This window comes from Lagopus muta, chromosome 4 (genome assembly GCF_023343835.1).
Source record: "Lagopus muta isolate bLagMut1 chromosome 4, bLagMut1 primary, whole genome shotgun sequence".
Classification (NCBI taxonomy): domain Eukaryota; kingdom Metazoa; phylum Chordata; class Aves; order Galliformes; family Phasianidae; genus Lagopus; species Lagopus muta.
Window position 1 is genome coordinate 71143118 of NC_064436.1, and position 24883 is coordinate 71168000.

At 44.6% G+C, this 24883-nt stretch overlaps 1 protein-coding gene and 1 long non-coding RNA gene across 3 annotated transcripts in view; both read left to right on the forward strand.

Annotated features, from left to right (window-relative positions):
- The first annotated feature begins 396 nt into the window (after positions 1 to 396).
- The window catches only part of LOC125691897 (uncharacterized), a 31205-nt gene continuing 6718 nt past the window's right edge, over positions 397 to 24883 (forward strand). For both annotated transcript variants that reach the window (XR_007376308.1, XR_007376309.1), the window contains exon 1: positions 397 to 498. This is a non-coding gene — a long non-coding RNA (uncharacterized LOC125691897). The remainder of the gene's footprint in view (positions 499 to 24883) is intronic.
- Positions 453 to 19879, forward strand: LOC125691895 (ras GTPase-activating-like protein IQGAP1). Its single transcript, XM_048941836.1, is given in 20 exon segments — positions 453 to 485; positions 1061 to 1265; positions 1445 to 1539; positions 2197 to 2348; positions 2524 to 2677; positions 2832 to 3623; positions 3835 to 4001; positions 5165 to 5283; positions 5286 to 5304; positions 5396 to 5480; positions 7723 to 7955; positions 8735 to 8867; positions 9213 to 9315; positions 10162 to 10297; positions 12103 to 12190; positions 12618 to 12830; positions 13879 to 14045; positions 15338 to 15460; positions 16165 to 16273; positions 17968 to 19879. Coding segments are annotated over 15 exon segments (1875 nt in total). The 5' UTR covers positions 453 to 485; positions 1061 to 1265; positions 1445 to 1539; positions 2197 to 2348; positions 2524 to 2677; positions 2832 to 3557; the 3' UTR covers positions 18082 to 19879.

A 24883-nucleotide genomic window follows, 5' to 3' on the forward strand; every position in this document is an offset into this window, starting at 1 on the left:
CTGGGCAGGGTCTGCGTGTATGCCATGGCCTCGTGCTCTCTCTCCAGATGCAGCCGTGTGGGACAAACAAAGACATGATGAACAGAAGACCGAGCTAATGAATAAATGAGCTCTGCAGCTACTTGCACCAGGTGTAAGCACACATGAAGCACCTGGCTGGTACATGTGAGCAAGAGGTGGTTGGGGGGGATGGGAACTGCTGAATCAGGGCCTGAACCTCTGATTGATCACCTGAGGCAAGCCATGGGTCAGCCATGGGAGCACAGTGAAAGCAATTCACCTGTGCTGCTGGAAGGGGTGCACCTCTCCCAGACCCATTTAAGAGCTGACTACCAGTGGGGAAGGAGCTCCGAGCAGCATTGCACTGCTGTTGCGGGGGCTTTTAAGCGGCTGGGGGACGATGCAGGGCTAGGGTTGGAAGGGGACGTTTGCTGGTTCACCGGGAGGCGAGCGAGTTGGATGCCACGAGGCGCTGAGGGGCAGCGGTGAGCCGAACCGGTCCGTTTCCGTTCCCGGGTGGGCTCGGGCATCAAACGGCGGAAATAGACGAGGGGCACCCCGGATTAGCGGGGGAGAATATATCGCTGAGCCGGCGGTCCGGAATCGGCTGCTTGCCCGTAGCCGTAGTTGTTTGTCGAGACAGTTGCTGTTTTGAAGGTGACGGGCGTATATTCGCTGTTAGCCGGAGGACTAATCACCATAGAGAGCGGCGGATGAGCCGCGCAGAGCGGTTAGATCAGCACTTCCGCATTTCTGGGCGCATGTGTTTTGCCGCTGGCGGGACTCGGCGGCAGGCAGCGGCAGTTCCGCGCGTTGGCCACGCGGTGGCAGCAGAGACCACGGCAAGAACTTTCCTGCCGGATCGATGCCGGGATTCGGCGGTAGGCGGCGGCAGTTCCGCGCATTGGGGGCTGCCCGTGGGGCGCGTGGAGTCCTGGGAGGAGTTGATGGCCGTGCGCAGGGGGGTGATGGTGCCCTCGGCGCACGGCTGTGACAGCAGGGTGGGGGTCGGTGCATTAATTTGTTTCCTGTCCTCTGATGTTTTGTCACTTGTTTTTAGTTAATGCTGAAAACCCACCTATGGCTGTGGTTGGGAAATTTGTTCACTTGCTCGATCGGACCCAGATTTTCAGGAGGAGCTGGAGCTAATGAAACTGTGTGAGGAAGTTGTGACCTTGTTCCGATCTAATCAACAGCTTGAAAATGACCTCAATCTCATGGACATCAAGATTGGACTGCTAGTGAAGAACAGAATGACACTGCAGGTAGGAAATGCTGTGCTGGGAGACTAGGAGAGTGAATTGAGGCCAATGGCAGTTAGCATGAGGACCTTCGGAGCCTGGATCTCACTTACTCAGATTCAGTGGGAACTATTTCCCCCAGAGTTACAGGTTTTCCTCCCAGTAAGTTCCTAACTGTTCCACTAATTACTATGTATCCCTAGAAAGATAACTGCAGAAGAAACATCAAGACTTGAAGCATTGTAAAAACAAAGCACCAGAAAAGAACCCACTCGGGACCAAGGGAAAGCAATAGATGGTATGCTTGAAGGCTCTGAGAACTGTTTGTCTGTTCACTTGTGGTTACATGAGTCATGGACTTGCACACCTTAATTTCTTCTCACGTTTTGTGTGCTGTATCAGAAGGGGGAGGTGATTTTGGAGCAGGAAATGTACTCAGGCTGCTTGGTGTTGGTTGGCTGATGGAAGCCCCCTCTGTCACTTTGCTGACGATTGATTGCCTGCAAGAACAACATTGCTGATACAGCGGTGCCTTTTTTAATTCAAGCTGAAGTTACAGTCACCTTTTCCTTTGGTCCTGAATAGCGTAGTGCTAGGCTTGACCTTGTGTAAAATCTGAACCATGGCAGCAGTAAAGTTCAGTTCCAAAGGAGGCTCCAGCTGTTGGGCTGATGCTGGCAGCAAAAAGTATCATCGTTATCAGAGCAGTGGAGGCAGTGAGTCAGCAAAATGGAAACAGTCCCTGCTCAAAGCAATTAGTCCTTGTAGGTTCTCAACAAATTCTGGAATGTGGGGACGAGACAGAAATCGCTGCTATAACAGATAATGTTTCACTTCATGATCTCCTGATGTACCTTGACTGCCTTATCCACACAAAAGGAAGTGCTATCGTGCAGCTTTTTCCCATATTGCGTGTTATTTAAATGTGGAATCTGTCCCTCTGTGTTCTTTGCAGGATGTTGTTTCTCATAGCAAAAATCTTAGCAGGAAGAACAAGGAACAGCTCTGTGACGTGATGACGATGAACGAGCAAAAGGGAGATTTGAAAGCTTGGAGCAAAGAGGAGAGGGAAAAGCTGGAAGCCTATCAGCATCTTTTCTACTTGAGGTATGCAGCTTTTCATTCACTGCTCTTGTCATAGATGCTTACCTGTATTGGAACAGTCTGTGCTTCTGCACTGCAGTGTTGAGGCGCTGTCTGTCTTTGTGGTGTTGGCTTTTGTGGACACGTGCTGTATGGGAACTGCTGAGTCATGGCCTGAACCTCTGATTGATCACCTCAGGCGAGCAGTGAGTCAGGCAGAGGAGCACAGGTGAAGGCAATGCAGCTGTGCTGCTGGAAGGGGTGCAGCCAGGCTACAGCCCTCCTAGACCTGTTTAAGAGCTGGCTACCAGTGGGGAAGGATCTTGTCTGGAGATCTGCTCTGCTGGAGTTTTGTAAGTGAGCCCAGGATAGGGGTAAGCCTTCTATTTATTCTCCTTTTGTTAGCTTAGTCTGCTTTGTCAAACTCTCTTGTTTATTTCATAATGACAACATCTTAATAGTCATTGATTATACACGTGCACTAAGTACTTTTTCTTCTTGTTTTAGACTACTCCAACGTACTTGGCCAAGCTGCTTTTGCAGATGCCTCAAAACAAACCCACAAAGTTCATGGATTCAGCCATCTTCACGCTGCATAACTACGCATCCAGTCAGAGAGAGGAATCTCTGCTGTTGAGGCTGTTGCAAACAGCATTGCAGGAAGAGATCAAGTACGTTGTAGCGTAGGACACAGCCTTGCTGTTGCCTCAGTTTGGGCCGCTGCTAAAATTGAAGCTGATGTTGTGTGATGTCCCGTGCTCATTTGCTGATAATGCTGAACTGTCCCTGCCTTCTGCTCATGCTGTTTCACGTCAGTCCTTTCTGTAACCTGGAAGGAGGAGGAATTACCTTTGTTCTTTAGGATTAAAGCCATTTTTCTTTAGCCAATGCTTTGTTGCTCAGGGAGGCACTATTTTTGATCTACTGCAGTGCTTTCCTAAGATTCAGTCCCATCTAAGTTCTCTGCTGTCTAGTAAGAAGGACTTGGCACAGACTGTGAGCTTGGGCTTTACAGGCCAGAGTGAAGCTGATGCGAAGGTCACTGTTTTCCAAAACTGATGAGGAGGCTGAAAATCGGATGCTGTCTGGTTTGGGTTTTTTACTGGCTGTCAGTCTTAAGGATTCTGGCTGTCTGTCGGCATAATGGAGTTGATTGTCACTTAGGAGTTTGGTGTTTATGACTTCTGGCTGATACGGAGCTTCACAACTTGCTAGGAAGACCAAATACATATAATGTTGGAGGCAGTCATGCCTTTTTTGATGCTTTTAAGTATGAGGATGGTATGTGCCCTCAAACAGGTAATGTCTGAAAGGTTTGTTTAATTATTATTATCTTTTCTTGGAGTAGTAGTTCAGGAAAGTGCATGTATGTGCTTTATTCTCTGCTGCTGGATTTCCCATAGCGGCATACTGTGAATGGCTTTTGTTGCTGATTGCTTACTTGTTGAAATACTGAAAGAAAATAGTTGTGCCTGTGTAGAACTCCCTTTGTTTCCTCTGTGTTTTTGAGATGCGCTCTTTCAACCGTGGTGCCCGTGGTCAGAACACACTGAGGCAGATCTTGGCCCCAGTTGTGAAGGAAATAACTGAGGACGAATCGCTCAACGTCAGAACGGATCCAGTGGATATTTACAAGTCCTGGGTTAACCAGATGGGATGTCAGAATGGTGAGGCCGGGTATGGAAGCTGTTGCTACAGTTTTTTTTCTACAAGTTGCTCAGCTGCTTTGCATTGCTCTGTTAATCGTTCCAAACCATCCCTGGATTCATTGCATGCATCTGTCCAATTGCTACCAGCTTTTTTCCATCAGCTCGAGATGGCTTTCTTCTGAAAGGTGTAAAGATCATCTTGTGACAGGGGTGTTGAGACTATTGGAAGTGAATCTCATGAAGAGATAGGCCAAGAAAAGCCCCAAAGCATTTCTTCTGTGTTAACTCATAGATACAGATACTGTAGATCTTACTCTACCAAGCCAATCTCTGCCCACAACTCGGGCAGGCTGCCTAAGGAGGCTGTGGATGCCCCATCCCTGGAGGCATTCGAGGCCTGGCTGGATGTGGCTCTGGGCAGCCTGGGCTGGCGGTTGGTGAACCTGCACACAGCGGGGGGTTGGAACGAGATGAGCATTGTGGTCCTTGTCAACACAGGCTGTGTTCATAGAATCACAGCATGCAGCTGTTCCTGTCTGCCCATGAGAAGGTTTCATCCACCTGGTCATCCTGGTTGGTTGGCCTGTAGATCCCCCGCTACGTCATCTGTCCCTGTCCTCCCTTTAATCTGTGTCTATAAACTCTTGATCGGCTCCCATCCGTCCCCAGTCAGAGTTCTGTGTTTCTTCCAGTGCTTGATGTTCACCAGATTTTGAGGATTCTGTTGTTGGTTGTTTTTGTTTTGTTTTTAACACACTTCAAGGGAAGTGGTGGAAAAGCAATGCTATGAAGTAAAAGACAACTCTCCCAGCGCAGCACGCTGCGTGAGTTACTATCTTAACACTGCAATGTGCAGCTTGTGTTTTCACTGAATCATTTGCGACCTGAGGTACTACTGCATATTGCAGGTGACCTTCTTGACTCTAGAGAGCGTGTCTGCATGTGGTACAGAAAGATACAGTTTAGAGTTAGCTGGGCCTTTTCTCACAGCGACTGCTGCAGGGACAGCAGAGGACATGAGAAGTCCTTTGCTCTTTCAGTGCTAGCATTCTAATGAAAGTGAACGTGCAGCTCTTTGCAGCCAGGTGAGTGTGGATCTGTTTCTGGGTCAAGCCAAAAATTCTGCCTGGCACTGACAAAAGTATATTAGGCTGAGGAGTGCTCACCTTCACATCTGACTTTTCCAAATAGCAAGTTGCCGTACGATGTTACACCTGAACAAGCTCTTCATCATGGTGAGGTGAGGACGCACCTGGATGCCTCAATCTGAGATGTGAAGGCAGTGACAGACAAGTTCCTGTCTGCCATCGTTGTTCAGCTGACCAAATCCCGTAAGTCTGGTGTGTCACCGCATTATCCTGCAGCAGTTAATAGTGGGTTCATCCGTGAGGAATTCTCACTTGCCTTTTATTTCCTTCAAAGTTATGGGATGCGTTTCATCGCCAAGGTACTGAAAGACTCCCGGCATGACAAGTTTCCTGATGCTGGCGAGGATGAGCTTCTGAAGGTAAGGAGCTGAGCAGCTCTGTGAATAATTGTCTGCCCCGCTGACTGCAGCAGATGCATCTCAGTGTCCTTTGTTGGGTGTACGTGTGCAGAGAAGTTTCAAAGCTGCAGTTTAAGTAGACAGGCTATTTGTTGTTATGGGTATAAAGTACTTTGCCCTGTGCTTTGGATTGCTGGGTACATGTTTGTCAAAGGAGACATAATACAGCATTCAGAAGAAGTCACCCTATTGCTTTTCCTTTTGCTTTTAATATCTTGGGCATTGTGCCCCCTAGGTTTCTTGGTTTTGGGATGCTCTTGCTGCTGAATGGTGCACCTTGGTTTTGCTGGTGTTATCTGAGTCAGTTGCTCTTTTTTTAAAGAGACAGTGCCAAGTTGAAAAGGCCCGTGTGCACAATTCTACTATTCTCACTTTCCTTACAATATTCTAGGGCATTACAGTAGCTGCAACAAAGTATATGGTGTCATTTTTCATGAGGTGTGGGCAGTTTTGTACTGTACATTTCCGTACTTTTGGAGAACGAAAAGGATGTTAGTAAATGCTTCCAAATGAGCACAGCACTGTGGCTTTCATTGGAATTGTCCTGGCTTTTGTTATTTTAAAGGTCTTTCTGTCTGTGAGTGCTCTTCTTCTTAATAAAACAAAGAGTGGCTTTGACATTACTTGCCACAGTCTCTTTAAGCTTTTCTGTCTCTGCTTCATTACGAAGTAATTACCAATCTGAATGCCGTTTTCTTCTCTCTTCTGGTTCCGTGCTTTCCCGTTCTGAGGCATCGATTCTTTCTGTGCAGGTGAATTCATTTTTTCCATCTGTAAATTTAGGTGGAAAGCTGCAGTTTTTATTAATCCTTGTGGAAACAATGTCACGGTCCATGCCGCACTCAGAACTGCAGCTGTGTGCAGTGACTGCCTGTAGATTTATTAGGGCCTAAAACTACTCCTACAGTGTACTGTTCTTGTTTTCCTACTGCAAGTTTTAATATTATTAATATGATTTCTCTCACAAATGTATTTCTTATGACTGGTAGTGAACAGTTTTGTCTGTTGTGACCATGTGCCGTAATCTGGGGTAGTACAGCAAGAACTGAAACAGCTGTCAAAACCATGACCTCTCTGAAAGCAGTTAATTTCTGGGGCAGCTTAGCAATGGCGAAGCTTTTTCTTTCTGTTTTTGCCATTTCTTCATGCCTCTGATCTCTTCTGTGCATTCAAATCGCACGTGAAGCAGGAGAAGCCCAGATTCTGTGACTTGGCTCTGCGCAGCTTTATGTGGAACACCAGGAAATACTGAAGTATGTGGCGTGGGAACTTTTGCTGCATGTCAGCATGCTGGGCCAATGCCTTTTTGTTGTGGGAATTACTGCGGGCAAATAGCCAATACGGGTTAGAAGTAGATGGATGAGCACGTGGATAACGGGCTGTCTTTATCTTTGGGGCCTCAGCGTTCATTGCTGCTCACTTAGCTGGGTGAATTGGACTTCTTTTGAAATGTCAAATACCGCTCATCTTTGGTACTTCTGAGTTTCTTACTTCTGGATTAAATGTTTATGAGTTCCTCTCAGTTGTTTTTAATTGGGGATCTGTAGCTAAAAATGTTGCTGATTAATCAAAGAGGCATTCTGAGAGAGAGAGAAGTGCTCTGGAAAAGGGGCAGAAAGTAGCTGCTGTTTTCTCAGCTTAGCTCCTTGGTTTGCCACGCTTCACCATTTTTGCTTTGTTGGAGATGGTGGTCAATTCTGCACACCTGTGTTAGGAATTGGCTCCTATCCCTTAATGAGACTGCAGTACCAGGTTTCTCTGTAGTGTAGTTGTTCTGCCTTCTGTTAGACTAAGCTTTGTTTAATTCTCAGAGTAACTTTTACGCTTGTATGAGCAATTCTTTGGTAACTTCTAAAAATATAGAGACAGGTGGTATTAAAAGTTAAATTTGAAAACCTTTGTGTGTAGGAATATCTGCAGTTGTGTTGTTCTGGAGCTAGTAGTGGTCAGTCTTACCACTTCTGTGTTGACAGTTGTGCATTTATTTAGTGTATGTATATATGTTACAGTGTGAAACTAAGATTCTTTGGGATGGCACGTGCTTATTAATGGCAGCGCAGTAGACCCTGCATCTTGAACAGGGCCCACAGTTCACAGGAAAGTAATTTGTCAGAACTCACTCAGAGTAGTGTCAGTAAAACTCAGTGGAGGTCTGTGCCATTGCTTTTTCACGTGTTGTTTTTCTTTCCTCAATTTCTCCTAGATTGTTGGCAACTTACTCTGTTACCGCTACATGAATCCAGCCATTGTTGCACCAGATGCATTTGACATAATTGATCTTTCAGCTGGAGGGCAGCTGACTACAGATCAACGAAGAAACCTTGGTTCTATTGCAAAGATGCTGCAGCACGCTGCGTCCAATAAGATGTTCATGGGAGACAATGCGCATCTGAGCATCATTAATGAATACTTGTCACAGTCATACCAGAAATTCAGGTAGAAGACTTCAGCTGATTGTGTTGAGGAGTTTGGCGGAGGACAATGTTGCAAACAAAAAGGAGCGATGAATTTTAAATGTAATAAATTCCATCTCTGTCAAATAGGAAGTCTGTTGAAAATGAGAGATTAAACTTCAGACTTCCATAATCATTGGTAATGATGGCATATAAAATACGTACCTGGAATTTACAAACTAGATATAGTATATTAATGAGCTGGTCAAAACAATTGGCTTTGCCATACAAGCCTTCAGAGTAAAGGCTGTTTTTCTATGTGTTTATTATGATATTCTGGCCGTTGAAAACTAGAGTGTGCATGCGTTCTTTCCCATATGAACCCTAGTTCTCTGTATGCAAACTAGATGGCACTTTGGATTAAAACAGGCTGGAATTTAGTGGTCTGTATAATAAGGTAACTTTTGAATGAAGAGCTTATTTATATCTTTCATCTTTTGTAAGAAAGAAAACTGGAAATGTCTGGGAGTGAGGATTATTCTTGCAGCTAAGACAGAAGGATGGGTGCACAAGGTCATTCGGTCCACAGACTTGTCCTGCAGATGCTTACAGTGAGCTGATGCCGACATGGCCAGTACCAATAACTGAACCTTCTAGATAGCTTTTGATGTGATAAGCTATAGCTTGTCCAATATGTAGTATGTAGTATATATGTAGTATATAAACCATAGTTTAAAGAAGAACAGCTGCTGGTATGCTGATTACCTTTTTCTCCCTTTTTTTTTTTTTTTTTTTTTTTTTTTTTTTTTCATGTTTTTTCAGACGCTTTTTTCAGGTTGCTTGTGAGGTTCCTGAATTGCAGGATAAATTCAGTATTGATGAATATTCTGACTTGGTGACTCTCACTAAACCAGTTATTTATATTTCTATTGGTGAAATCATCAGTACACACGCTGTAAGTATACGTCAGTCACAGCTGCTCCTTCTTAAGCAGTTCTTACACAGAAAATGCTGCTTCTGTTGAAACCTCAAGTAGCCAAATCTGAATGTGATTTCATTTGACTGTAGAGCTCAAGGGTTTGTAAGCTTTTAGAATTTAGTAAGTTGCTGGTGTTTGAAGCTTATTTTGGAAGTGTCTGAGTATATGCAGATGGTACGACTTTTGGCCGTGATATTGCAGCTTTAGAGTTCAGTGAAGTTAAGATTTTTTTCTAAAAGATATTAGCATAAAGGAATATAATTTCAATGTGTAGGGAAGGATTTATGATTAACAACGCAATTTATTCTTCTGTTCGTTTAGCTGCTCTTAGACCATCAAGATGCAATTGCTCCTGAGCATAATGATCCAATTCATGAATTGCTGGATGACCTTGGAGAAGTTCCTTCAACTGAGTCCTTAATAGGTGATCTGTTTTACTTCAGAATTATGTAGTATTACTTTAGATGGTTTGAAGTGTAGTGAAGAAACTATCAAAGGAATAATCAGCGGCCGTTTGGAAGTTGGTGCTCTAAAAAAGCCGTGTACTTATTCCAGTTTATTCTTCTGAGAATAAAGTTATTCTCAGAATTTATAATCCTGTGGAAAAAAATACGCCTGGCTTCTCTCTTGTCTCCAAACACCTTGTGTCACACCACTTCAGTTTCTAGGAGATGAACAAAGCTTGTGCAATGTGTTCTTTGTTCCCTTGTGTCAGAGCCGTTGCTTTGTGTATCCTGGCATATTTGCAAAGGTCTGTCCACTGTCTCGAGATCAGTGCTCCTTAGGAGTTCAGTAGTAAATATATGAGGTTACATGCATCATGCAGGAGAAGTGCAATTTTTGGCATGTGGACAATTAACTTTTTTCCCTCCTTTTGGGTGCACCCATCAGTGAATGTCTGATAAAGGAACAATAGGGGCAGGAGAAAAAACCTTTGAGTTGGAGGGAGGCAGGATCTAACTTCTCCGTTACTAATCCATGGCAGTATTCTAGGAACGGGATCTGAGTCAAAGTTTAGTCCCTCACCGTATACAAAATGAAAAAGTTGCACAAGTCTGTGTCTCTTTGGTTTCTGTATTCCTGCTGTTGCAAGCATGAAATCTAGTCTGCAGGTCTTGGGGGATGGATGGAAGGACACAGCTTTCAGGAGGATGCTTTGACATCAAAATAGTTCCCTGGGTGTTGCTCCTCAAGAAAAGTAAGAACTTTTTAAAGGAATGATTGCCGGCATGTTTTACCCTAATGTATAAAATCTTTTTCTACTTGGCAGGCGAAGGGTCTGGCAACATTAATGACCCAAACAGGGAGATGCTGGCAAAGACAGAGGTTTCTCTCACACTCACTAATAAATTTGATGTTCCTGGAGATGAAAATGCGGAGATGGATGCTAGGACAATTCTGCTGAAGTAAGTGAGAGATGAACTGGCTGATGTATTTCTTAAGAGAAGAGGGAGACCAGAACCTGGATTTTCTTGCTGTTCTGTTTGTGCAAGTAGGAGAACTGAAGTTTAAATTGAGCAAAGGTGGTGCTGTGACTCAAAGTACATTGAGGTTGTAGCCATTTCTTTCAAATGCTGTAGCTGTTAAATTTGTGCTTGCTAGTTCTTTGTCAGTGAAGAACTTGTCACTCTGTAGAAGTGTATGTGTGATGATTCTGGAGGAGAAAAATTACCAGAAAAGAAAATATTTCCAGTGTGAGCAGGTCTGATGGCAGCAGTTAAACTTACTTTCATATGGATGATTTGTTGGGATTATTGTAAATAACCCATGGCATTCATCACAATGTAGTTTTAACTCTGATTGATGTGAAATGAAGATGTAGTCCTATTTGTGATGCCTAAATGATGCCCTGTGCAAATACTCTCAGTAGAATACGTGCGACACGAGGAAATTCCCTGAGTAACAGTGTCTAGCGTAAGGGATGCTGTACTGCTAAAAACTGCTGGCTCTTAGAGGGCCAGCTGATTTATTTAGCCTGTGAGCAGAATGTGTCTGTATCCTGTTAGTGGAGCAGGAGGCAGTGATGGTAATTTATGATGTTCTGCCTGTAGCTTTTTCCGTGCTGTGAGAAATACCTCCTGGTTCCCACCTTGCCTTGCTTCACGATGCACTTCTGTTCCCTCTGCACTCTCTGTCCCCCACACTTGACTGAGATAAACAGCTTTTTGGGTAGCAGTGTAAGCCTGATGTGAAGAGTGTGATGGACAGACGGTGACTTGGTTTTTGTCAGACTCTCTTTGTCTGGGAGAACTCGGGGCCAACACCGCCTCTTGGCCACTTGTCAGCAAGTTCCTCTTGCTGGGCTGCAGAGAGCAGCTACCTGATGTCGTGTGCTCTGATGCACTCTTGCTCTGATGCCAGGTGGCATAGCTGAGAGTTCATGAGGTCAGCTTATGCTTGGCGAAGATGGAGCAATGACCTCTCAGAAGAAAGTGGGATATCTAAAAATATTCTTACACTGAGTTGCTTGAAATATATGCCAGGATTGCCCTACCCTGCGGAAGGTGACACTGATCTTGGAAGCATTTACCAGATGTACCTGAAATCACCTAAGATGTGGATGGTCAGCAGGGTGTTGATGCAATTTGTTGTGCCAGAAGTAATTCTAGCTTGATTGCAAAGTACTGAAGGCACCCTTTGGTGTCATTTGGCTCAGGGCCCCACTTGCTTCAAACTGAACACTGACTATGCAGTTAAGCTACAGATCTTGATTCTGAGATCAAAGAATGACCCTATTTGTCACTGGATTGGAAGCAGATCCCTCCTTTGGCTAAGTTAGTGTACATGTAAGAAAGTGGTCCACTTCATTTGTTTATTTCTTAACCCCTGTTAGAAAGCATTGAAGTGCACTTTGAATGGATAACATTGGACTTTTTCTGGCTGTGTGAAATTGCTGTTGCTGCTAACTGCTTTATCTTTGACCTCTAAGTGTGCAGCGTCTGTGGTCCAGGTGGCAGTACTGAGACGGCCTTAATATGCATGGGGGGAAGTTCCAGCTTTTTGAGAAGGTGTTAAGGAGCCATGCTGTGCACTGTACAGATGTGTCTTTTGGGGAATCGGTTTCTGATAAAAGGGTGTCAAACAAAGTGAATTGGTTCTCGGAGTTCTGGTCGCAGTTAAAATCAGTAACGCTGCTCTTATTGCAGAATAGCAATATTGAAGGTATCTTGGCTTAAATTTTTACCTCCTATTCTACATGGTTTCTCTGCAGCACCAAACGCTTAATTGTTGATGTGATCCGCTTCCAACCTGGGGAGACGCAGACTGAAATCTTGGACACTTCAGCTACTTCGGAGCAAGTATGAAGATTTTTTCCCTGTGTTCTTTTTAGACTGAGAATTTGTTGTTTAGATGCATGTGGGTATTGTTGGGAATCTGCATTATTATAGCATAGTGAAGCTGTCTGCACTGGTTTTGGAGCTGCATGTAGCACAAATGATGAGGGGATATGATGGAAATAAAGAGTGCGTGTGAGTCTAGCTCTTTGATAGCTATTAGAAAATACTTATTCAGAAGACTGTTTTGAACAGTAGGTTGGTGTCTGCCAGTTCCTGTATTGGCAGGACAGTTCTGCCAGTTTTCATCCAGTGTATCATAAGTCGGCTCTGGAATGACTGAGCAAAATTCTGTGTCCTGTTATGCTGGGGTCAGATGATCTTCTAGTTTTTTATCACCTTAAAAATAATCAATTTATGAACTTGTAACTTTCTTGTTGTCTTTTTCTAGGAAGCAGAGCATCAAAGAGCTATGCAGAAACGGGCCATTCGTGATGCTAAAACTCCTGATAAGATGAAAAAATCTGTGTCTGTAAAGGAAGATGGCAACTTAAATCTTCAGGGTAAAAAAGAGAAAATCAAGACAGGCCTGAAGAAGCTGACAGAACTAGGGGTAGTGAATGCAAAAAATAAATACCAGGAACTAATCAATGATATTGCAAAGGTATGCCAGTTAGTGGTTTTTCTAGTAATTACAGAGAAGGAGTTTGTTTTTTTTATGGCTTGCAGTGTTGTGAAGCTGGTGTGAGTTTTCAGGAGTAAGTTTTGCAGTAGTTAGAGATCTGAAATAGATAATTTGCTTCTACATCTTTGCATTTGCAAAGTCTCTTATTTTTATCGGAAGTTTGTGTTTTCACAAATAATTCTGTTGCCAGAATCTCAGGCACCTTAAGTATTAGACATTGGAGGAAATCCCTGGTGTGTGATCTCTTCTGCTAGTCCTTTTCCTGGTGTAAATAGTGCCTTTACAAACACACTGCCACATGGAAGTTTTGTCCATAACTTAAAGAAAAATAAAGCGTTGCTTTTATTTGAATACACTCACTGATTCAAGAGCAACTGAAACACTTTAGGGAGGACCTAAGAAAAACTTAGGCAAGTGAAATAACGCCACTGCACATTGAAACACATTATCAGCACAGCATGTCATACATTTGCCAACGTAATACGTGGGAAAAGATGATGTGTATGAAGTGAATGAATTACCACTTTCAGAAGTGAGATTAAAACTGATCATTCGGTCATTAATAAATATCAGAAATGAAAATGACTTGAAGATACTGTATTTTTTTGTTCAGTTATTAATATAGCATGTTTAAAAATGGCTGACTAGCAAAGACAGACTGTCCCATTTATGCATTTTTGTGGTTATAGCTCTTGATTTTTAATGTACTCCTGCTACCCAGTGAAAGCAAAAATTGCTGTCTTCCTTAAATCACATACTCCAGTCACTGCAATTATGACAGCACTGAAGATTGAGAAAGCAGCAGAATGTTTAAAAGAACTGCTGTGTGGGGCTGGTTAGGTCCAAAAACAGTCAACAAAGAAATGATGACACTTAAACTGGGGCAGGTGTGACTGAGGAGTCCTAATACAGCTTGTTGCCTGAAGCAAGGCTAATCAGAATTGAGCAGAGCTTCTCAGCCTGTCTCTGCACTCTGAGAGCTCTTCAATAACCAGTGGGTCTCTGCGTGTTTCACTCTGTGCTGTAGGATATCCGAAATCAGCGCAGATACCGTCAGAGAAGAAAGGCAGAGCTGGTGAAGCTGCAGCAGACATACAGTGCCTTGAACTCCAAAGCTACCTTTTATGGGGAACAAGTTGATTACTACAAAAGCTACATCAAAACCTGCTTGGATAACCTGGCCAGCAAGGGCAAGTAAGTATCTCTGAACTGTGCTGTGGTTCTATAAATAAATGCTTGTTTCAGAAAAAAATGGGTAGGTCACTGCTAAGAACAAATTGTAGTACCATCTGCACAAAGCTAAGGGAGAGTGAGACCCCTGACTGGGGTCAGAGAGACACAGTGAAAGGAATTTTGGTCCTTTGGAGAGAGAGGAATGGAGAAAGACCAGAGGTGATGGTTGGGTTGCTCAGGTAATTGACACACTGCTTGGTTAGTCCCTCCCATAATTCTTTCTTGCAGCAGAGAATGAAAGCATCCTTTGTACTTATAGTGACAGCACTGATCCTGATTTGTCCTCTCTTTGTCCCAGAGGCAGTTTGTACAGTGGAAGGCAGTTCAGGTTTTCCTGTAAGAAAAGCTGTGTCTTTCCACCCTGAGTTTGGTTCTTCTCTTTCCTTTGGCAGGCAGCACAGCATAGTCCTCAGCAGCCTTAGGAAATGTTTCAGCGTAACTGGGTGTGTTTTCCCTGTTTCTTTTTTAATCTGAACACAGTGTGGAAAATACCTGTCTGCTCTGGAGAAATGCCAGAGTTGGGTTTGCATGCGTGTGGCATGCTGTTGGAAAGAGCGGAGCACCAATGTGGGAAAGGGAAATGGAGTAGGCATGAAGCCTGAAACGGCTGGCGTCAGAGATTGTGGTTTGGAGCAGAGTCTGATGCGTGACGCAGTCCTGGTCTCTGCTTTCTCAAGCAGGTGCACAGGATTGAACTCTGCTGCAGCGCTGTGGGGTGGGCAGCAGGGCAGCGATTGGCCGGACAGGGCAAGCAGGGGAGCTGCACTGGCATGTCCTTGGACAGGTGATCAGTGCACTGAGTGTGCAGAGATGAGGAAGTCCAGATCTACCAGGGCAACGGGCTGTACACAAATAGACCTGATGTGTGTAATTTTGGGGCATCTAAATAATCGGTGGCTTTTTAAAATTTTGTTAATTGTCACTGTGGCTCTTACGGGTCTGTGTTCAGAGCACCAGTGGAAACAACTTGTTAACCATAAGAGCTTTTGCCTAGCTATATAAGTAGCGGTGTTTTTTATGAAGTGCTGTTGTTTGTGTTCTGCTTCTGTTGTATAAGTTACTGGTAAATAATAGGAAGTCAGAGATCTGACCTGAGCTACCAGTGCTGTGCAGATAAACTTGGTAGTGAAATATATCAGCTCTGTTAGTTGAACCATCTATTCTGGTTCTAGCCATGCATCCACCTAGTATAAACTGTTTATTGTATTTTGTTTGCTCTCTGTTGTGTTCTTTTAACCCCTTCTTCCTTCCAGAGTCTCTAAGAAGCCTCGAGAGATAAAAGGCAAAAACAGTAAAAAGATTTCTCTAAAATACACTGCAGCTCGACTTCATGAGAAGGGAGTGCTTTTAGAGATTGAGGACCTGCAAGTTAACCAGTGAGTGTTCCTTAAAAACTCATTAGAGCTAAGTAGCTTTCCTAGAGAAATAGGGAAATGTTGCACACTGTTCTTGACTACTTGGGCTGGCAGGAGCTGAGAAACTTCACAAACTGCTGACGTGCTGTTCTCTATTTCTGGTGAAATGGGAGCAGATCTCTGGTAGATGAGTTCCATGTGCTTTAGGAATGACGCCCTCTTTCTCCCTGTTCCCCCACAGCCCTGTCACGGAAGGATTCCTCCTTGAGTGCCTTGCTACTGTGGCTAGTGAACTTTCAAGGCTGACCTGAGCTTGCTCAGCTGCCTCTTGCTGGCCTTGAGTAACTGATCTATCTTTCACACTATAGACAGAAGCTGCTTGCTGCTGGAATTTTTATCGGCGTTGTGCTTTGCACTCAGTGCAGTGGGGATGTCTAGGAGCAGAGGTGGGCTGCTGATTCACGTGGGCTGGAGTGCTGTGTGTGCTTACTGTGCTTGTGGGAAGGTGCAACCTAGCAGCACAACCTACAACAATGTTAGGCTACATTGTTGTAGCCTACTATTCATTTTTCTACTGAGTCTCATTCCGAATGAGAATATAGAATTTAGGAGTAGGATTAGACATTTATCTTCAGCTTTCATCTGATGTGTTGTTTCCCTGTCGTTAGGAACTGCATGTTCAATTATGGTTTTCATATGTGGTTTTCAATTTCTTAAATTTACAGATTTAAAAATGTAATATTTGAAATCAGTCCAACAGAAGAAGTAGGAGATTTTGAGGTAAAAGCAAAATTCATGGGGGTACAGGTGGAAACCTTTATGTTACATTATCAGGTAAGAACAATCCTATTTAATAATGACAGCCACGGCATATGAGTTTCATGGGATGTACATGAATAGCAAATATCTATTCTGCTTGCCAGACCTTTTATCAAAATACTAATTACATGTTTTTTGCCTGAACAGTGTGAAAATGAGGGAGCATCTTTAAACGGATAGAAGGCAGACTTAGATTAAGTATGAGGAGGAAAATGTTGACCTTGGGGCAGTGAGGCCCTGGCACAGGCTACTCCGAGAACTGTGGGTGCCCCATCCCTGGAGGTGCCCAAGGCCAGGCTGAACAGGGCCCCGGGGAGCTGGGAGGTGTTGGAGTCCCTTCCAACATCAGCCCGTACTGCGGTTCTGTGAGCAGCTATTGTGACAGCAGGAGATTTGTTGCAGACAAAACGTACAGTGCCAACGGGGGACTGAGGCTAATTTGTTTCTTTACTAATGAAAGCTTTGTGTCAGTCTGTGTCTTAGTTACACTTACATAAGTATGCACGCTACTTGTGTGAGTCTGTTGGAACAGACTTACAGGCTAGCTTTCCCAAATGGTCCCCATTCTTCTTACCGTACCACTGCTGTTATGCCTGGCAGCTCTGTGCACGTGTGTCTACCAAAACTTGGTTGCCAAGTATTGCTAGGTATGGTAACAGCGGATGTCCCAGGCATATTGAAACAAATTGCATACAGGAGCACTCTGTGCAGAGATATGTCTGCATTGCAGTCCCTGACTGACTGCTAGGAGAGATAGCTGCCTTACATGTCCCATCTGCTCTGGGAGCTGCTGTAGTTCATTCCAGCGCTGATCTGTTGGAGCTGGTCGCAGACTTCTTGGTGTGGCTACTCGAGGTCACTTGGTTCTCAAGCACGTGTGGTAAAACCACTCTGAACAAACTGCCACTGCTCGTCCAAGTGTAGTGTTGGCAATGGCTTCAGTTAAAAAGTCTCACGTTGCCAGAGTTTTTATAGAAGACTATAGAAACAGCTGTTTGGTGTTTGTTCTGGTGCCAGGAGCAAGATTCACCATTTGGAATACATGCAGTATTCCTTGCAGTAGCAGTACATGAATGCTTTCTCTAAGATGCACTGTTCTAGAGAGGAGACTGTGGGAAGGAATTGTTGCTGAGATGAATCGGTGCAGGGAGTCGTACAGCTTTGTCGGGTGCATCACTGATGAGAAGAAATTGTAACTGGAGCCAGTGCCTATGTGAATACAGGGGAAACTGAATTGGCATAATGTAATTAGTCCTAATGGAGAAGTTGTTTCTTTCTGTGACATACATTGTATTCTAAACCGCCTCTGTCTCCTCTATGACAGATGAGGTTTTTAGAGAGTCGTGCTGTGGAATATTGTAATGCTTACACAATAAGATTAGGCAAACGGGAGAGAGATTCTAAACATTACAGCTTTACATCTGTTATGTGAATGAAAAGCCTGGTATGGTCTAGAGCTGAAATTTGACTTTCTATTTATGAGTTGTGTAATTCTTTTAAACCACAGATTAAGACAAACATCTGAGAAATCTTAGTGCAGCTTATTTGTTCCTGTGCTGTGAGTGGATCCTTAACCCTCTCATTTTTCTAGCTTATGCTATGTATTTTGTGATAGATATTCCACAAAACCCCACCTTATCACAATGTCTTGTATAAGTTTGTATGCACTGTTGAGGATTCCTCGCTCATAACTGTTTTCCCTTTGGTAGGATCTTCTGCAGCTGCAGTATGAAGGTGTTGCAGTTATGAAGTTATTTGACCGAGCAAAAGTAAACGTTAATCTTCTGATCTTCCTTCTGAACAAGAAGTTTTATGGGAAGTAACTGACCTTTGCTGGCAAATCTGTGAGAGGGGAGATGAATAGAAGCCTTGCATATGTGACTTCTAATGACTTTGCTGTGCATCACTATGTGCCCGTGCCTTGCTGAAATATATCAAGTCTGTTACAATTAAGGCCTAAGAACTTCTTGTGAATTGACAGTGCTGACTGACGCTGCAGGGAGCTCTTTCTTGTACCTTTATGATGTTTATGTTCAACTTGATGTAATAATTTACAGATGGCCTCTTGCGTAGAGGTGCTGCAGTATCCATTTAACGCTTAAGGATGGGGAGTGAAACAGACAAATTCTTGGCAAGTTAGCTTTTGATGTTGCTTGCAAAGGTTTTGAAGGGTAAAACTAAGTTCTTTTCTCCCCAGTTTTAGATCAATGTTTCATATATCTTTACCAGATTCAATAAACGTTAGGCTCTACTTTTGCAGACTTACCAAAAGAAGACAATTATCTTAAATAGGTTGGCTTTTTAAAAGTTTAATTTTTCTAGCTCTGTCAAACCCCTCATTTCCTCATCTGTAGTGGATTTTTCACCGTGGTGATTGTGCTGCTGTTCTGCTATATCCAGTAAAAATGCAGAGACTCTTGAATAAATCCCACCAAAAATTGTTTGCCCTGCCCCCTCCTTTTTTTTTTTTTTTTTTTTTTTTAAGAAACATCGCTAATTACAAATGTCATTTTTGCAGGTTTTTTTTGTTTAGATTACTGTGTTGTAGAACTGCCTTATCTCTGAGCTCACACACCGTATTGCTATTGCTCCATTGGCATAGATTTTTTGCTAATGAGAGCCACTCACAGAATTGGAGTTGGGTGCATCCTTGAGGTGAGTTTTCCGTAGTCCTTTAGTAAGTATCTGCTGGTGTCTGGTCTGCATGAAATGCTTGTTACTGGCATGCACCAACATTACAGCATCACCTGGTAAGATATTTCTGTATTTTATAACAAGATATTTTAATGTTGGTGCATGCCAATAAAATAATATTTTAATGTTTGTCCAGCACAATGCATTAACAGAAATTCCTTTTCATACCATACCAACCAAAAAAGATATGTGCGGTGTAGGTCATCTGAAAGAGAGTGACCTCAGAACTAGATTTTCACTAATATCTGAAGAAGTGATGTGAAATGAGTTAAAGATCTTGCCTTGATTTTTTTAGTTCTATCTAGCTACATGCGAATTTGCTGTATCATAGAGGGACTTGAGAATTGTATTACTTTGATTTGGGAGTGATGAGAATAACGGTAGAAAATTCTTAAATATTGTTAACAAAATGCAGCTGTACTCTGCAGGCTCTTGAGCTACAGAGATGAATCCCCTCTCTCCCTTTTAATTTTTTTTTAATTGAAAGCTTTTAATATTTTTCAGCGTCTGGCAGTCTTTAAACCACAACCCAGGTGGGATCAGGGAAAATGCAGTGAGGTGTTAGCGGTGATTGTACACTGCTCAAGGAAAATATGCTTACCAGGTGATTTACAATAATTGTTACCTATGCTTAATGACAAAAATTTTTGACAAAAATTGAAAACAAACAAAAAACAAGAGAATTAACTGGAGGAGTTTGTTCAGAGACAGAGCTTTTTTTTTTTTTTTTTAAGGGAAAAACTGTTAATAAAGACAGTCTCAGCAGTGAATTATATGTATTCTATAATTTATTGGTGACTTAGCTTTGCTTATTTCCTGTACACCACTGTATTTACAATTGGAGCAGCTATAAGTAGAAGGCATGTCTTTCCTTGTTAGTAAAGTTTGCCTCTGTAACTCACATATAAGTAAAAAGCCATTTGTGTCCATGGATGCTGTGTGTGACCTTGACTGGAAGTAGCCCTGACCATGCCGTTAGGCCCTGGGTGCAGTGTGGCGGTGCTGGATAGACTCTGTGCACAGGAAGCGTGGTTCAGCAGCTGCATTGCTGGTGTGTCGTGAGCCAGCCTTCCCTTTAAAGTCAGAGTAGCACTGGGGGAGCTGTGGGATGGTCTCACTGTGAAGGGTTTGGGGCAGGAGAGCAGTGCTAAGGGATGCCCTGGAGAGGAGTGTGGGATGCGGGCTGTTTGGGGCCACGGGGCGCGCGTTGGGAGGGAGGAAGGTGGGACGAGGTAGTATTGAAATAGATCAGCCCCAGTTGTTAACACCTCGTTTTGGCCGTTAACGTGGACTGCATGGGGCTGTGGGTGATGGGCTGCACACACGCCGTGTGCCCTAGATGTACACTGTGCGCTATCTCGATTATCCCTGCGGTGTATTCTGCAACCATTTTGTGGTGCTTTTATGCTTGGAGAATTTCCCAGCTTCCTATCTTGTTCCCACACTCTGAAGTCCCTCACCCAGCCCATAGATTTCTCAAAATTTTCGTGATGGCATGTTCAGCTATGTGGAAAGTTCCTCCGATGCCTTGTTCAGCAGTGTCATGCTATGGTATTGTTTCTCTTTGTCTTGAAGCTTGTTTGTATGACTTGACATCCCATTCACCTGGCTTTTCATCTGAGAGGTTTCACTTTATGCAAACTCGGAAATTCAAACACTCCAAACCCATTTAACAGCTTAAAGCAGTGGTAAAAACAGGTATTTTATCTGCTATATGTAGAATGGCAGACTGTATTTATTGCAGAATCTGAGATGTTAGTTCAGTTTGTAGAGGATTTTACTAGGAGTCAACCCTTTTTCTTTACCATGACTTCTGAAACACAGAAAACTATATTTGAACCCCAGAAAAATGAAGTATTTCAGGTGTTTTAAGAAACGATGTGAAAGTGTCCTTTTTTTTTTTTTTTTTGTGTTACTCAAGACTAAAAACTGTGGGTTCTGAGAAACTCAGACCTAACTCTTAATGATGACTTATTCAAGGTGATATGGGATGAAAACCAGACCTAGGCAAAGTGTAGACTGGGTTTTCTGAATCTTAGGCTACGGTATGTAAGAGTCCTCCTTAAACTTTTGTCAGAACAGAGTAGTTGTTCACTTAGAAAGCTTTTGTGCAGTTTTCCCATGTAGAATATGTGCGAGCTCCCTCTGTTTTCAGGTGCTGATGTGAGTTGTCAGGGCTGTCAGACGACAAATAGCTGTTCAGATCCTTAGAGGTAGAAGTCAACAGAACATCATGTGCTTGATATTGTGCCAGATGCTCATTTCAGTTTTGTGTCCAGACTCTATTCATGTAGTCACTCTTCTGACTATAAAAAACTAGCAGTGGTTTACTGAGTTCTGGATCCAGTTAACAAAAGGTAATATATTTCATGAAAATAAACAGTCTGATGACAAGACGCGTATCATAGACTGACAAGTAGTTCCAGCAGATGTTTTCAGGCATTCTGAATCATGACTGATACAGCAAGTAGTAGCTTTCTCAGCAGCAATATGTGCATATTCCTGCCTGCTGTTCTCCCCTCCACTGCGGTTATCTTGATAGAGGCATTGGTCAGGAGAACCTAGCATTCCGTTCTTTCCTGACAGCGAAAAACTGCACGCTCAACAAGTTGTAGCCTGCAAAACTGTGCTCATGCCTTGACCACGAAATTTCCTGAACCAGTTTGGATTGGTGTTCTTCTAGAAACAGCAGGCTTTCAAAGGGAGTTCATAAGTGGACCTAAGTTGCAGCAAATTATGTAGTTGTAATATATTTTACTTGGTTCTTCAGGAACTACCCAAAATGTGGGGCGTTTCATGGACGCAAAGAACTGGCCAGCTTTTTCAGGAGAGAACCGCAGTGTGCAGCGCTCAGTGCAAACCACTGAAGACAAAGTGACTGATGGCAGGCACTGCTATGGGAGTGTGGCTGCGTGCTGTGAAGCTGCTCTGTGCTCCACCGCGTCTCAGTGCCAGCACCAGTGCAGTTCCCAGCACTGAAGGCAACACGCATCTTCACAGATCTAACCCACAGGTCTGCATCCCAAATTTCTCACGGCACTTTTACTCCCTCTCATTCTTGCCTCTCAAAAAGACAAAGTGCTGAACACTGCTCTTGATGTAGAAACAGTTTGCAAGACTCGTTTAGAAATCTTATAGGCAGTTCTTTCACTCCCCAAGTCTCAAATAGCTTTGAAGATTTTTATCTTTTTCACATGTCACAAAATCACAGAATTGCAGGGGTTAGGAAGGGGACCTCTTAGGAACGGGACCTCAAGAGAACAAGCCCATCCCCTCTGCTAAAGCAGGTTCTCTATAGTAGGTCGCACAGGTAGGCATCCACTTGGGTCTTGAAACAGTCCCAGAACTGTGGTAGGATGTGGTAAATGAGGTTTCAGGTCCACTTATTTCTGGAACTGTTTTTTTTTTTTTTCTTCTTCTTCTTCTTCCTGGAACAACTGGCAGTGGGGCAGAGGAGTCCCAGAAGGCTTTTTTCTCTCTGCTTTAAGCTCTCAATCTCTGCCCCACAGGGCTCCTGCCTGAGAAGTGGAAATGGTGGAGGTAAGAGAGAGCTGGCAGAAGAGACTGCTGCAGCTGCCTGGGCAGGGTCTGCGTGTATGCCATGGCCTCGTGCTCTCTCTCCAGATGCAGCCGTGTGGGACAAACAAAGACATGATGAACAGAAGACCGAGCTAATGAATAAATGAGCTCTGCAGCTACTTGCACCAGGTGTAAGCACACATGAAGCACCTGGCTGGTACATGTGAGCAAGAGGTGGTTGGGGGGGATGGGAACTGCTGAATCAGGGCCTGAACCTCTGATTGATCACCTGAGGCAAGCCATGGGTCAGCCATGGGAGCACAGTGAAAGCAATTCACCTGTGCTGCTGGAAGGGGTGCACCTCTCCCAGACCCATTTAAGAGCTGACTACCAGTGGGGAAGGATCTCTGCTGGTGATCTCCTCTGCAGTTTCATAGCAAGCCCAGGACACGGGTAAGCATCCTATCTGTTCTGTTTGGTATAACAACTGCATAGCCAAGCTTTCTGGCATATCTCATAACTATAGCATCTGTGCATTCATTGACTACACAGGGGATATAAAAGGTAAGCACCTACGCTAAAGGTCTTCGTTCTGCTCCAGCAATGGAGTCTGTGCATCACTTGCCACCAATGGTGCCCGAACAGGGGCCCCATATCAGGATCAGCTTTGGGAGATCACCTGCTATTAAGCTGACCGGTGGCAAGGAATTAGGGCTGCTGAAAGGAAAAATGACCCAAGGGTCATTGAAAGGAAGCTGGACTCAAAAAACTGCTGAAAGGAAGCAGGACTAGGCTGCACGGCCACAATCATTTCTGCAGGACAAAGGTGAGCAATGGGGAACGATGGGAACAAGTATTACAAAGGAGCAGGAGGCGGTTTGCGAAATCGTGGAAACGATTTTGCAGAAGCAGCACGCTGAAGGAGGAAGCGTAGAGGTAAGGTGACTTTTGGTGCGGGTCTCTCGTAACTTAGAAGCAGATGGGGCTGCGATCCATGGCACAGAAACGTGGGACAAAGCTGCAGTGAGGCTGTGGCACGTAGCCGAGCGCTCTGACTCCGTGGGTGAAGCAATACGTATGCGCGAGTCTCGATATCCCCCCCTCCCCCCCACGCGCTACGCATGCGTCCTGCTGCTTACGGAAATAAATATACATGGCCGCAATGCCACCGATTGGCCACGAGGTGGTGCCGTCGTGTGGCCGATATGCGGAACTACAAAGAAGTGTTTTCCGCTCTCTGCACTGCCCCCGTGTGGCCAATATGCGGAACTGCAACGAAGTGTTCTCTGCTCTGAGCTGCCCCCGTGTGGCCGATATGCGGAATTGCAACGAAGTTTTTTCCGCTGTCTCTCCTGCCCTCGTGTGGCCGATATGCGGAACTGCAACGAAATTTTTTCCGCTCTCTGGGCTGCCCCCGTGTGGCCGATATGCGGAACTGCAACGAAAATTTTTCCGTTCTCTGGGCTGCCCCCGTGTGGCCGATATGCGGAACTGCAACGAAATTTTTCCGCCGTCTCTGGGCTGCCCCCGCGTGGCCGATATGCGGAACTGCAATGATGTGCTCTCCGGTCTTTGGGCTGCCCCCGTGTGGCCAATATGCGGAACTGCAACGAGATTTTTTCCGCCGTCTCTGGGCTGCCCCCGTGTGGCCGATATGCGGAACTGCAACGAAATTTTTTCCTCTCTCTGGGCTGCCCCCGTGTGGCCGATATGCGGAACTGCAACGAAATTTTTTCCGCTCTCTGGGCTGCCCCCGTGTGGCCGATATGCGGAACTGCAACGAGATTTTTTCCGCCGTCTCTGGGCTGCCCCCGTGTGGCCGATATGCGGAACTGCAACGAAGTTTTTTCCGCCGTCTCTGGGCTGCCCTCGTGTGGCCGATATGCGGAACTGCGTCCAGCTTTTTTCCGCGGTCTCTGGCGTCCCCGCGTAACCAATCCGTGCCCAACAACGCGCATGGGAAAGCAGATGTGAATTTTGCACGAAAGAGTCCGGTCCAGACTTGCCTCATGCGCGCTGCGGCGAGGAGAATTGCGCATGCGCTCTGCGGTGAGGAAACTGACGCATGCACAGTGCGATGTCCAGGAAGGCGCATGGGTACTGCCTGCATGAAGTCGGCACATGCGGGCTGCACGCAATGACCCACGCACGTGCAGTGCTGTGCCAAGAAGCCGCATACGCTGTTCGGTGCTGAGCTGGCGCATGCGTATTACCATGACGCGGCTGGCGTATGCGCCTCGCGTTGCAGAAACCGGCGCGTATATATAAAGCGTGTTACAGAGCCCGGATTTGCTCAGATATATTGCTTTCCCGAGACATGCTCGTGTCGGTGCTGCTGCACACCGGTAACGCGACCGAGAATCCCCGAGCCGCTGCGAGTCGCTGCGAGCCCCTCCGAGCGACTCCAAGCCG